This window comes from Palaemon carinicauda, chromosome 1 (assembly GCF_036898095.1).
Source record: "Palaemon carinicauda isolate YSFRI2023 chromosome 1, ASM3689809v2, whole genome shotgun sequence".
In the NCBI taxonomy this organism is placed as follows: domain Eukaryota; kingdom Metazoa; phylum Arthropoda; class Malacostraca; order Decapoda; family Palaemonidae; genus Palaemon; species Palaemon carinicauda.
The window spans coordinates 84,893,165-84,908,478 of NC_090725.1; the positions used below are offsets into that span (position 1 = coordinate 84,893,165).

The window sequence follows — 15,314 nt, forward strand, 5'->3', positions numbered from 1 at the left end:
AAACAATAATCCAAATACTTCTCTTCTCACCTTTACAGTGATCAACTTGCTCTTCTAGGTACTCTAATAAAAGTCAAGCAATATTTTTTCCTCACTATTTTCTATTTTCACAAGCATTTTTGTAAATCTCGTCTGAAAACAATGTATTTCCAAAATATAGCCTATATATATATATATATATATATATATATATATATATATATATATATATATATATATATTATATATATATATATATATATATATATATATATATATATATATATATATATATATATATATTTCGCACACTGCACTGTTATTTTTGTCTCAGTAACCCACAAAACATTGTAGATTGTTTTCTTGCCGTGTAAAAATACAAGACTCTCTCTCTCTCTCTCTCTCTCTCTCTCTCTCTCTCTCTCTCTTTCAATAAAAATATGGCGTATGAGGTTGGAAACCTCACCAGTCCCCCTGCCTGGCCTCTATCCTCAAAGCTGTAATCAAATCCAGGCCTGCAACCTCTCATTTTATGTTACTGTTACACTAAACACAATAGGAAGTATGCAATTATTTTCTTTGCAGAGATCCTTTTGGAGGGAAATTCTAATGGCCATAGCCTCGGGAGAGGAGTTCCATTTACTAATTAGGTTACATATCTTTAAAGTAAGGGGCCTACAAATCTTAATTAGGAGTTCCTTTGCCTTAAGGTACAACATTTATGCAACCCAGTCCATTGGTATTTCCTAGGGCAGCAGTTTTCAGATTGCACCCAATTACTATCATTACAGTAACGTTCCTCAGCAAATAGACTGGCGTTATATATGCGATTGCTATTAGTCTCTAGAGGGTCTATGTAGAATGCATTTTCTCCCCAAATGGTATACATGGTATATATGTGTGTGTCAGTTCAGTCAACTAATTATTAACTGCTACTTTGCTGATGGTAAGTAGTATTACTTAAACAGTGTTACCACATAAATGCAAGTCACTTGAATTTCTGAAGCACCATTTCCAAAAGCATGAAAACATAGATTGAAGGGTTGAATATCTCCTTGTTGGAGAAATGCCTGAGTAATTTGCATATGAGCATCTTTCCTGTAGCTCCAAGGCTATCACTTTTAGTCTTCTATATAGTGTGAAGTCACCGGATGGGTTTGGTCCTGAGGTTTGCAGCTCGTGCGCTCTGTACTCAAACCAAATAGTTATGGAAAATACAAAATGTTAAGTTCTGGTGCATAGAATATTCATGAATACAGTGCAGACTAAAATATATAGTTAAGTTAGTAAAGGTTAGAAAGTACATATATTTCTTTTACCTTTCTTTTCATCTTCATCTCTCGTTGGGTAGTATATCATTTCAAAAGCTCTATCATATAGACATATGCTCGACTTGGTTTCACCTATCAGGGAAATGATTATGTCTGATACCATTGTTGTCAGAGATCCGTTTTTGGCAAACTTTCTCAATGTTTATTTCAAAAGAGTTTGGTGCCTGTGCATTTAAAATTTTCCACTCCTTTCTTTTCAAATCAACAGCATCTATATCTTGCTGGGTACCTAGTACAAGATTTTCTTTGTTTAAAATTTTTAAAGACAATAGAATAATCTTCTTGGTGGTGTAATGGATGTTAATTCTCAAATGTTTAAAATGGTTGATAATGGTACTTTGGAGTGATCTGCACCCGTGTAACATTTTTAACTTTCATTAGTAACGGGTCATGTACGTGTGTATGTATCTACAGTTGTATAGTTATATCCAAAGGTTGATGATGAGCTTTTTTCTAATGAGGGAAAAAAGATGCCATTCATTGCCCTGTTGATTCGTTAAAATATAAATGAAGGGTAAACCTCTTGTGTGTGATATTTTAACAATATCAGTTACTTTATATGTCTTCTGCAGAGTCTCCTCAGCAGTGCTTCGATCCCTTGGAACATGTAGTGTCATTCCCATCTATCTTGCACTTAACTCTTATTTACTGAACACTAAAACGCTTTTGTTCCAATATCTTTCCCACTCTACAGTATCTTGTTTGCATTTTGGAGGCTCTTCCTTTCTTTCAGCACTTTTAGATATAGGCCTACTTTGTTTTACCTTTCCATTGACTTCCAGTCTCTCCAGATGACCTAACGACCTCAAAAACTCTGGTCCACCTTTTCATCTATTTACAACTCTCCATCTACTGTACATATGTCCCACTCTCTCCATTCTTTCCACTCCTCGTGTACTAGGCAAACAATTAATCTCAGCTACTACAATGTATTGACTTCCCTTCGAATACAGATTTTTCACATTGTTTCCATCAATAAGAGTTGACTCAACCATCTTTTTATATATTCTAAATTTAGTTTACGTTGACATTCGTCTTTCTCTGACAATTATTTTACACCCTAATAACTTCGTTGTATCAACCATTCTGTGAATCATCTTTTCTCTCTTCTGTTGCATTTTCTCCCTTATAACTAAAGTATGTTAATGAACCTTATCTACTTTTCTACATCATCATAACTTTAATCTTTTTCATATCCACACTTAGTTTTTTTTCCATTTAAACTGTTTTATTGTTCCATATAGTATTCCTTTTATATCACAAATTAACACTTTAATATGTAAATTTGTGCATGGCATTTGCCAGGGATGTGTCTTGTATGTTAAAGCTAAGAAAATATTTCACCATCCCTCTTCTACTCTGCATCATCTGTGTATCTATCATCATCATTTGATTATCACTCGTTAAATTACCAATATTTCCAAACAATTGGTAATTAATATTGCATTTGACAAAGCTCCATCGACAATTCACATATAAACTTATTGAAATAAAAAGTAATTAAGATATCATTGTTTCATTCATATATCGTTACTGTATTCGTAAAATCAACAGACCTTATTTCAACCTAATTAAAATTAGTATCTCAGCGTGATCCCTATATACTTTAGCTAATCCATTTTCGAACGTACAAACTCTACTTACTTTCAGTTTTGCTATAAGGAATTTAGTGAAAGAATTCTATTGAAAAAGTAACGTTTTATTATTCGTATTAAGCAACAAAATAGGAGTGCGCAGTTGGAGTAAGAAAAGAAAATAAGTAAGTAAAAGAATCTACAAAGGAATGTTATCAAAGACTGCAAAATATTTATGTTTTTGATGTTTAATCTATATTCATGAGATATTTGTCAAGTTTTGCGATAAAGAAACTATTTATATTAACATACAATTCATGAAAAAAAAAAAAAATTAACGTGGAAAAAACACTTGTCCCGATCAATGCTGTGATCCTTTCCTAAATCATTTATATTATAAAATCAAACCTAAATCCTCCAGTCAATAATGTAATATGTCTGCAATAGTAATATACTCAAAAGACAAAGGCCTATGAAACCAGCAAACTATTGGTAATGTCTACCCAAAGCCTGTTGAAAAGATGAGGAATTAATAAACAGATCTTAACCACGATGAAAGCGTTAAAACATCACTTGTAGGAAGGAATTTAACGGAGGGGCCAAAAGAATTGTGAACTTCATTCGAGATATTTTCTTCGCAGATGCCTGAACAGAGTTACTCGATCAACAACAAGGTCGTCTTCATGCAGAATGGTTGGTGCGGCTACCGATTCCTCTTAATCTTGAGTCTCATCGTCAGCATCGTCACCTACACCGTTGGAGCCATAGTTACTGGTGTTGTCTTCCGAGCTTGGAACCGGCGAGGTGAGAATCCTGCTCCAATATCTACTTATTGCTGGACTTTTTTGTGTGTGTTTGGTTTTTGTTCACATAAAGGCAATAATTAGAATAGGTCTCTTTTATCTCAAAATCTTGCCATTGGGTTTAGACAGGTGAATTATCAGAGTCTGACTGACAGACAAAGATAGCCTATTGGGAACGTCCCTGCCTGGCTAACTTCAGGAGTGGAGCTCGAGTTCCGCTCAAGCTCGCTAGTTTCTTATAGTTTCTGTAACCTCGCCATCTTTGTGAGCCGAGGATGGCGAGTTTCGGGGAGCCTCCCGAGTTATCAGTCGCAAATGCTTGGCCCTTCCTTCTGGAGAAGGGACTTGGTCGCTAATCATATATATATATGCTTGCTCCCCATGATTCTGTCTGCTGTCCGTTGTAACTTTGAGTAATTGATATATACATATATATATATATATATATATATATATATATATATATATATATATATATATATATATATATATATATATACACAGTTTGATATATGTATATATATTTTCAGACTATTGGGAATTGTCCTGCTAGGCCATGGTCATTGTCCCTTGCCTCTGCCATTCATTATTATTATTATTATTATTATTGTTATTATTATTATTATTATTATTATTATTATAATTGCAAGCCAAGCTATATCCCTAACCTCAATTGGAAAAACAAGATGCTGTAAGCTCAAGGGCTCCAACAGGTCAAAATAGGCCATTGAGGAAAGGAAACAAGAAAATAAACTACAAAAGAAGTAATAAACAATAAAAATGAAATATTTCAAGAACAGTAACAACATTGAATTAGATCTTACATATATAAAATATAAAAACTTCAAAAAACAAGAAGAGAAATAAAATAGAACAGCGTGCCCGAGTATACTCTCAAGCAAGGGAACTTTAACCCAAGGCAGTGGAAGACCATGGTACAGAGGCTTTGGCACTACCCAAGGCTAGAGAACATTGGTTTGATTTTGGAGTGTACTTCTCCTAGAAGAGCTGCTGACCATAGCTAAAGAGTCTCTTCTACCCTTACCAAGACGAAAGTAGCCACCGAACAATTACATTGCTGTAGTTAACCCCTTGAACGAAGAAGATTTGTTTGGTAATTTCAATGTTTTCAGGTGTATGAGGACAGAGGAGAATATGGAAAGAATAGGCCAGACTATTCTGTGTATGTGTAGGCAAAGACAAAAAGAGCCTAACCAGAGAGAGGGATCCAATTAGTAATGCCTTGCCAGCATAGTACCCAATGACTCTCTGGCGGTAGTATCTCAACGGGTGGCTAGTGCCCTGGCCAACCTACTACCTTCATGAGCGACGATACAAAAACAAGAATAAATATATAAAGAATATTTTAGCAAAGTCAAAATTGCTTTTAATTAATTTTCTTGCCACTTATAGATTTCGATCGCTGTCTGCTGTGAGCTAGAGTTCCACATATTGCTTATAGTCTTGACATCAGTTTAATGCTCAAGATTAACAAAATACTTTGACATTCCAGACAAACTTGAGGTTTTGGTTCTCATATGTAAACACTACTCTTGAGGGTTCGTCTTATGGTTGTTCTAGATGTCTAGAGGTTTAAAGCAATGCTGGTAATACTTTGTAATTTCTGGAAAGTTACATATATCCAAGCAGGTACATGAATAAAAGACGAAACTAAGTTCGTACTAATAGTTGATGGATCTTCGAGTCTTGTGTAACTGTTTCCCTCTCTCTGTTATCAAATAAAGATAGGGAAATCTCAACCATCCTTAGGACAAAACAAAGGTACTTCTTAGGACCCTTGAGATCAAACAATCTTGGGTAGATGCTCTTCCTGGTGATACCTGTTGTCCTCATCACGTCCACGAAATTTGGTGTTCAGGCAAGGCAAGTTGAAAATAAAATCTTGGATAACCCAGACATAAAGTGTTATTAAAATACAGTTATGTGTTTTTCAGCATTCTTTAATATGTCATGGTTATTTGTTGTTAAGAGAATTGTGTATGCATACATTGCAACAAGAACGGGTTTATTTCCCTTGTTAGGGTACTCTCTAAAGTTGCTGAAAGATTTTGTTTTAAACCCAAATGATTATTCCAGATACTGATTCTAGACAATTTCTGACATCTAGCATTCTTACGAGAGGCAGTTAGGTTCTTGAGATGCTATTTAAGATAAAATTGATTACGTGTCCTTGACAAAGACGATGGAAATGAGTCCATACTTGTTCAATTTGCCTGTAGAGTTCCTCTCAAGTTGGCTAACCATAATATTTAAAATTATGAGTGCCATAATTTAGATGCTCTAGACTATGTGCTTAATTTCATTCCTAGTTTTTAATTAAGTAATTGTTTTCAATGGAAAATCGTTAAGAGCTTTGTTTTCATAACCCCATTATTATTATCAGATAACGAGCTTCATGTCTACTTTACTAAAATGAAACATGAAGCTAGTCTGCATACAACACCCGTTAAGTACTATTCAAGGATAAAGGCCCGTCTTGGTTTTCTAAAATTTATCCTTGACTCTAAGCCATCGGCATCATTGTGGCCTCATTTTTTTATGACAAAACTTCAAGAAAAGTGAATGCTATGATGCAAAATTAAGATTAAGATACAAGACCTTAATTCCAAGCCACAGAGCATACCACGGAGATGATATGTATGAGGTTGTGGGAATGCATTGGTATCACTAGGGTCAGAATTCACGAAGTAACCTAAGCTAACTCAGCATTCTTCATTAATGTAGACGAAGATGACTCATATAAGATCTTGAAGATAGACAACAAGACCGTCTTTCAAAACGAACAGTTTCAAGTGACTGGCCCCCAGAATATAACACTTCCAAAACAATCGTAGCTAAACATTTTGATGTAACAATGTCAGAATACGGAGAACTTGAATATAGTGTTGAGAGGAAAAGTTATTGGGCTAAAGTGGATGATGTAAAAAAATCCCAAATAATCTCCACATTATGAAAACAGGTTTGAAACACCAAAGATGGCAAAGAGAGCCATAGAAAGAGACCTCATCATAGCTTACCAATACACCACAAGTCAAAATATTGAACAAAAAATGTTTGTGAAATGGTTATTTTGTTATAGATGCTATTCTTATGAGCATCTACAGTATATATGGAATGTTTTAAAGATAAAAACTTCAAAAGATGCTGTGAATGCTGATCATATGACCATACATACAAGGAATGTTCAGAAAATACAAAGAAATTTGTCAAATGCAATCAACAACATAGAACTTTAGCAGTGAAATTCCCACGTAGAAAGGATCTAATTAAAAGGAAAATGCAAGAGATAAAGGCGAACAGAGATGCAATATCCACTACAGACAACGGTTCAACTTACGCCAAAGGAACCGCTATACAGGGAATTGTCAGGCTAATGCAAATCGGCTTCTTCCGTAAACAATATACAAGATGACACAAGAATTGCGACAATAACAAATACTGTATAGCAATAAAATTGGGGCAGCATCAAGGAAGATTCTACCCCTCAATAATAAACAGCATATAAGCAGATAACAATTTACCAACAATGCATTTCTCTGAAGAAACTATAAATAAAGTAGAAAATACCATGAAGAGGAACTAAAGACAACAGAACTGTAAGAGAAGAGCAAGTGAGTTTCAAGCATTTCATAACTACAACGGGACATACAGAATTTCAAACAAGAGGTAAAGACTACTCATCAGATGAAGACTTCACACCCAGAAATGAACCTAATTCGGACTCAAACTCACTAATTTCTCCATCAGCAGATCTAAGAACTATGAAAGAACCACAGCATCAATCAATAAAGGAAATAAAACCTAACTACAAAGCCCCCAGGTCTCTCCAACTCTCCCATTTTGCAAAATATACAACAGTAAACCTCAGTATAAAAAAACACTACGCCAGTAGCCAATAAGACTAGAAAATAATAAGTAAAAGAAAAATAAGCAGTTTTTGCACTAAATTAACTTTTAGGACCATAGCAAAGAAAATGTGCCTTTATATAAATAAAACTGTGGTTAAACCACACTTTACATGCTCTTTTTAACTTAACTTTCAAAAGTATTCCCTACCATAGTTAGTTAGCTAACTGTCCTCACACTTCTTTCACCCACCTTTCTTATCGGCTAAAAAAATTTGTAATGGCTGCCAGGCAAATTTAGAACATATTGCTATGCGAAACAGTCATTGAGGATGGGACTGAACACAGCAAAACCAAGAACAATGCTTGCTCCCCATGGTTTTGTCTGCTGTCCGTTGTAACTTTGAGTAATCGATAATTATTGGGTTTTCCATAATTCCAATGTTTTCTCTTTTTTCTATACAAATTACAATTTATAATCTAATGTTTCTACTGTGATGACAGCATTAGTGATAAATGGTCCAGATGTTTTAAAATAGCTTTGGCGGAATATTTTTTGGTTTGGATGTCTATAGCCTGATTTATTCTTTTAACCTCAAGATTTATATTGACGTTTCTTTATTCAGCTATAGTAAAGATTATTTTAGACCATTGTTGGGAGATCTGTAATTTTGTCATTTTTCCAGCAGGAAAAATCTTTTACTTAATAGGCTATTTCGTAGTTATGTTGTATTCGTGAATGTTCATAAATAATAAGAATATATAATGCTATTCTAAAGAGCTTTGTACCATTGACTGGCTTTTTTATACTGTTTTCAACAACTGTTTACGTACAGTTGGGCACAGGACTTTCTGTCGCATCTTGCTCTTGAGGAAATGCATCTTGTCACCCTTACTGTGCAGCTAGTACCCAACCAGCTAGTGTGTATGTGATGTCCCTTAAACCAAATTCAGTATATTTTATTGCTTTTACACTTTTATTGTGTCATTCTAGATTATCAATGAATGTGCTTCATTGTGTCTTTTCGGATTTTTTTCAGATGGGTCTGTATTATCCCTTCTTAGTCCATTTAAAGTTGAGTGATAACTCCATATCTACTATGCATTTCAGGCAAAAAATAGTGTGCTTTTCGTAAATATCTCCCATACTAATTACTTGATCAGAATGGTACTTTTGATAGCACTCTATAGACCTCCCCCTAATTTTGTATACTTTAATGCACCGGCAAATCTTGTTAATCAAGGCATTTACTCTTGTCATAATAAAGCCCAAGTCACGTGAATTGGTTAAGTAGGTGAAGCAATTCGAATGCGTACACTCCCCCGTCCCTCCCCTCTCCTTTCCTCCCTCTGTCTAGAGTGACCCTCCTCCTATCCCTCTAGTCTCTCCGGTGTTGCTTACTCTATCTTTTCTGTAACCTGTTATATTTGTTATTAAATGACAGAATTGATATGTTGAATCCTTGTTATAATTTTTATTAACATTTCATGATATTGTTGTATTTCATCCAACTTGATGAACCTGCCCTGAGGGCTTCCTTCAACTGTGTAAAAATAATGAAACACGTTTACCAAAGGCAGGATTGATGGGCTTTATCCCCCTTGAAAGGTAGAGCAAATGTAATCAAGTGTTATATAAGTTGACCGAAAATTTTTATGGTGTATTTGCTCACTTTACCATTAACAATCATAATTTGGGTATCTGCTGTGGCTTGTGCCTAAACAGTTTGTTGTCTCAGTGTTTGTTTTACTGAGGAGGTTTTCCCATCATATTCATGACTGGCATGTTAATTTGCCCCAGTAAAATCAGAAATGTATTTGCATTACGTCTCCATTCCATATACAGAAAGGAACAAGCTAACAATAAACTAAGGATTAGTCTTGACAGGTAGGAGAAACTTCAGGTTTGTTGGACGCACAATAACACAATGTGGCATAAGAAACATAAGCATGTTAATGAATAAGTAAATCTTAATATTTACCCTATAATTTACTCCTTATATATATATATATATATATATATATATATATATATATATATATATATATATGCAGTATATATATATATATACATATATACAGTATATATATACAGTATATATATATATATATATGTGTGTGTGTGTGTGTGTGTGTGTGTGCGTGTGTGAGTGTAATTGTGAAATATCAATCCAACAAATTATGTAGTTTGTAGATTTTTCATCATAGTTTTAAATACTATGATAATTGGTGTCACAGCACATTTCTGTTTGTATGCTACAGCTTTTGTTTATTCCACACAAGCCTTTCAAGGAGAATAAAGCCCATCAATCCTGCCTTTGGAAACCGCGTGTTTCATAATGTAAACACAGTTAAAAGAAGCCCCCAGGGCAGGTTCATCAAGTTGGATAAATAGGCTAAAGGCTATAAACTCCTTATACATCCTGACGAAATACAACAATATCATGAAACGTTAATAAGAATTATAACAAGGATCCAACATATCAATTCTATCAGTTATTAACAAATATAATAGGTTACAAAAAAGGTAGAGTAAGCGACACCGGAGACTAGGAGAGGGGGTTACTGAAGGGATAGGAGGAGGGTCTAGAGTCAAAGGGAGGAAAGGAGAGGGGGAGGGACGGGGGAATGTACGCATTCGAATTGCTTCACCTACTTAGCCGATTTACGTGACTTGGGCTTTATTATGACAAAAGTAAATGCCTTAATTAACGAGATTTGCCGGTGCATTAAAATATAAAAAATTAGGGGGAGGTCTTTAGAATGCTGTGTCAAAGTACCATTCTGATCAAGTAATTAGTATGGCAGATATTAAAGAAAAACACTATTTTTCCCTGAAATACATAGTAGGTATCTTTTATATAGACACTTACTTCTTGACATCATGTATTGTTAGTTACTGGGATGTAGTTTTTTAAATTACTAGTTATATTCAAGGCAACCAAAATGGATAGGAGTTCAGGCTTATTAAAATAGCTTTTAGTGCTGCTTCAGTCTTCGTTAATCACAAGAGTTTATCGCATTGAACTTGTAAATATCAGGCTGCATATTTGATGTCATTCATAGTTTTTAAGGTATTGGCGGCAATGAATTGTTGATGGTGTTTTCATGTGTCTCAAGTCTCTTACATCTGTGTGCTATTCTAGGACCATGGTTGTTTTTAGATTTTGCTGGTAACATGATTGTTTCCTTTAAAGCATTAATTAAATCAGTGGATCTTAACCTGTGCTCGATCAAACTCCAGGGGTTCGGTGATGCAGTCTCAGGAGTTCGTCGGAGGTAACACGACATAAGATTGAAGGTCACAGCAAAACGCCAATAGGCGCTCGCAAGGCAGCTCCTGGCTTATACACTGTTGAAAATTAAATTAGTGATTATGGTTGTTAGCAAATTTCTACTGGGGGGAAAGTTGTAATAATATCCTTACGCTAGCCTTACAATTAGAGAGAGAGAGAGATAATAATTATTTCAATAAGTAACGAAGGCATATATATATTATTCATATATGAGTGCATAGGTCTGAAAAATATACGTATACATATATGTACGTATGTGAATATATATGTATGTATGTATGTATGTATGTATGCAGCATGGGTGTGTGTCATTGTGTGAGGGTGTTTATGCATGTATTAAAACTATAGAATGATAATTATTTTATTAAATCAAAACTATAGAATAATCTGTACTACATGTCCTTATAAGGAAATTGCAGGTGTGCGTGTATGTCCATTTGGTTTACCACACTCGTATATCAGCCATAGACTATCTGCGCTGCAAGCAATTCGGTGCACGCAGTTGTCGACTTGTGACTAACGTGAGCGTATGTCATTCGTAATTTCTATTTTAATAGTTCAGTCCTTCAATACAAACTATGTCGAGCAAAAAAAGGAAGTGGTCGGATGAATACTTACAGTATGGTTTCACATGTATAAGGGAACATGATGGGAGTCAGCGTCCTCAGCGCATAATTTGCAATGCCAAGTTGAGCAATTCTACACTAGCACCGGCAAAACTAAGGGAACACTTCCTAAAGCTGCGTGAAGATGGTAAATACTAGAACACAACACTTGCTGAATTCAGGGTGAAGAGAGCCAGATTCGATGGAAAGGGTATTCTACCTGTTCTCGGCTTTGTACCCATCGTCAGACCGGTCTCATCATACGAAGTTGCGTACCTTATTGCAAAGCAGGGCAAACCACACACTATTGGTGAAACACTTGTAAAACCAACTGCGTTGAAGATGACGAATATCATGCTGGGAAAAGCTACTGAAAAGTTGTCCCAAATTCCTCTTTCAAATGATGCCATCAGCAGAAGAATAGATGACATGAGCCATGACATCTTGACTCAAATAGTTGCAGATCTGATTTCAAGTCCAGCCAAATTCGTCCTCCAAATTGATGAGAGCACCGATGTCTCCAGTCGGAGCCAGCTTGCGTTTCTTAGTTTTGTTAATGACGACATGATAGAGGAAGACTATTTTGTAAACCTCTCACAACAACAACTAAGGCAGCCGACGTAAAGAAACTTGTGGATGATTTCTTCAGAGACAATGACCTTTCGTGTGATATGGTTTCAGCAGTTTGTTCAGACGGAGCTCCACCCATGCTGAGACGAAACTCTGGTTTTGGTGCGCTGGTGAAAGCTGATGCACAGACATGCATTGGCAGCAAAAACCTTCTCCAAAACTAGCAGAAGTATTAAGAATTGTACTGGAATGTGTGGACTATGTGCAAAATAGTGCTCTGTGTAATGAAATTGGCTCCGAATTCGAGGTACTTATGTACCATTCTAATGTTCGGTGGTTATCCCGGGGAAAGGTGCTGGATCGTGATTTGCCATGAGAGTGGAATTAGCCATTTTTTTGCAAGAGCATCAACATTGTCATGCAGATTACTTAAATTCTGAGTTCATTCTCTCATTTCATCATACTATCGCTTATTCATTAATTTTTGCTTGTAAACTAGCGTTTCATGAGCAGTTTTCTTAAGTTGGCTGTCATACCAGCAATTTGATGATATAGGCAAAAATGATACGAAATCCATACTCCTCAATAAGAACTCAATTGAGCACCAAAGTAGTCAATGCTAGGAGAGGCAACTTTTATGGTATCCGGTAAACATACTTGCGAAAGAAAATGCCTTTCGAATAGTAATAAGGAAAACTTAAGCTGCTACCTAACACCTAGCAAAGAAACTGGGCCATTTACTGGCCTCATAAGAAGCAAATGAATGTTGCATCTGTTCCGCTGCTGAATTCCTAATAGTCATTAGGATTCCTGGAATAAAAATATACAGTATTTGGTTTTGGAGTTCTTATTTGCAATATACCTCTAGACAAAACAATCAATCTTTTATTAGGTTGGGAATATAAACAAAACTATTCCGATGCTAGACAAATCTAAGTAACCCCTAACAATTTCTTGAAGATATTTGCCAAAAACACCCTGTTTATTAATCACTCAAGGCATATAAACATATAAAAAGATGTAGTAGCGAAGGAGTTCCCATTTGTCACCTTATTTACTCTTTGAGATATATGAACATTCAACTCCCATGTCTTTTTTCATATCTCTGAAGCTATAAGTTTGAGGAATGCAGCATCTCAGCTACTCTACTAAGAGGAGAAACTTTACATTACTGAGATACGCCGTCACTGGTATGGTGATACAGATGTACACTAAGGAACAAGCCCTTGTCTGCCATAATAGTGAAAGGAAGTGCTCAAGTAAACATAAGCACAGTCCCCTCTGTGACGTTATAGGAGTGATTTTCCACTGCTCCATATGGTATGCATCTCATAAAGAACTAGATCAAACCACAAAATAGATATTCAAAGTCCGACATTTACAAGGAAATAAACGACACACTTGATAAATGATACATTGAGATGCACTCATTGAAAGACACTTCTTGTCATATTAGCATCTTCTAGAGGTTGTGTCTGAACTTCAAATAGTAGGATGATGAATACATCCCCAGACAATGAATCATATTATGTAAAGCATGAATTAGAAAACTGATGCTGGTTGGTATGATTACCAGACGTCTTTCAAAGTTGGCGTTGTACCGTGTTCAATAATATCGTAGTGCTAGTAAGAGACCCATGGCACCTTTCCATTAGATAGATCAATAACAACAATAATTATGAGAATCATACTATCTTTTGGACTTCACTTGTGAAATGCATAGAATGATTGCATTAATATCCCTTATCTATCATCTTTTATAGAATTCACCAATGAAGAATATAGTAACATTACACAATGTTCATGATCATAAATATTCTAGTTTCTTTCATCTTTTTCATATGTTATTAAATTTTCTTTTTGTAAGAATAATATTTCTCCTTTTTTTATCTTTGTTTGCATTACACATTAATTCCTTTGAATATATTGAGTTCTCACAAATGATCTGAAGATTCACTGCACTTTTAAAATACCGTAGACAAAGAAACGTGCATCTTATGCTTTAAGCAATATTGCTTAAATCTTTTCATGTAATAGTATTTCATTATTCTCTGGTGTTTTTGTCAAATTTATGCAGGATTACATAGATATAATTAACAGGAAATGACCTGAGAAATTTCATAGGCCCTGTTAGTGGTCATTATTATAATGTAGGCTTGATTTCATTAGGAGATCTACCTACGGTCATCCAAGAAAACATTATTTGCAAAGATAATATTCATATTATCAATTCCCTGAAGCAGATGTTCTAACCAAAACTCATTTTCAGCCAACTGCACTGATGTTTGGTTCGACGAACACGACATAGAAGTACGGAATGAAGCAATTTTTGAATACAACACACCTCTGGTGGTGATTGGACCTTCTTTCATGGCTGTAGGGGGAGCTATCCTCCTCTTTTTGATCTTTCAGTGGTCTTTCTGCAAGCCTGCTATCAAGCGTTAAAATTGCAATGCCTTAACTTCAAGCATCAATACCATATTCCTTTTGTGTCTTATGGTGGTAAGAAGAACTCGTCACATTTGCACTAGATCATTATGAAATTTCATCAATGGTATCTGAATGTAAATCTGGGCATTTATGGCAGGTTGTCGTAGTATAAGTGATTTTACCCATCAAAATTTTTCCATATCATGGCATTCAGTTAGATTTCATAGTCAAATTTCATATAATTACTTTAAAAAGAAATCAAGTGTATCTGATTTCTTAAACCTATTTTTTTATCCTTTAGCTCATGTCTTAGCATCCAAGTGTCATTTATAGACACAGAAGATGTCATCTTGCATTTCTGTTCTGTTCCCTGTTTATGTGAAGAGAACAATTCTATGTTCTGTTAATATGGCTTAAGAAATTAGAAGTGCCTAACCATAAATCATGACCCTGAATTTTAATAGTTTCTACTGTAATGGCTAATATAATTTATCTGTCAGATGATGAAATCTACTCTTTTACATAAAAGAATAATTGTAATAAATATTTTGGAATTATTGTTTTTTGTCCCATAGTAATACTCACCAAATGGATGAAGTATATCTACAATAGTAAAACATAAACCATGAAAACTAATTCAATAGGCGCACAAACTACAACTACAGATGCACAGCTATTGTAAACAAACATAGAACACTTAAATTATACATAAGGGTGGACAAGGTGTTACCCAGACTGAAAAATGCTGCGTCAATGTAAACAAACTGTACTAATGTGCCATATGTACGACAATCAGTGTAAATGTACATTTGTTTAAGCTTTTGAGCAATGTATGGCAATATGGTAATTTAGAAATTCAC

General features: G+C 35.0%; 1 protein-coding gene across 2 annotated transcripts in view; it reads left to right on the forward strand.

Annotated features, from left to right (window-relative positions):
• LOC137642618 (uncharacterized) overlaps positions 1–14,968 on the forward strand; it is an 18,884-nt gene extending 3,916 nt beyond the window's left edge. Inside the window, exons 2-3 of one of the 2 annotated variants that reach the window (XM_068375330.1) lie at positions 3,526–3,688; positions 14,294–14,964. In XM_068375330.1, coding sequence (XP_068231431.1) covers positions 3,526–3,688; positions 14,294–14,469 — 339 coding nt within the window. In that variant the 3' untranslated portion in view covers positions 14,470–14,964. Of the gene's footprint in view, positions 1–3,525; positions 3,689–14,293 lie in introns of both variants that reach the window. The other variant, XM_068375339.1, reaches the window with a different exon arrangement.
• The last annotated feature ends 346 nt before the right edge of the window (positions 14,969–15,314 follow it).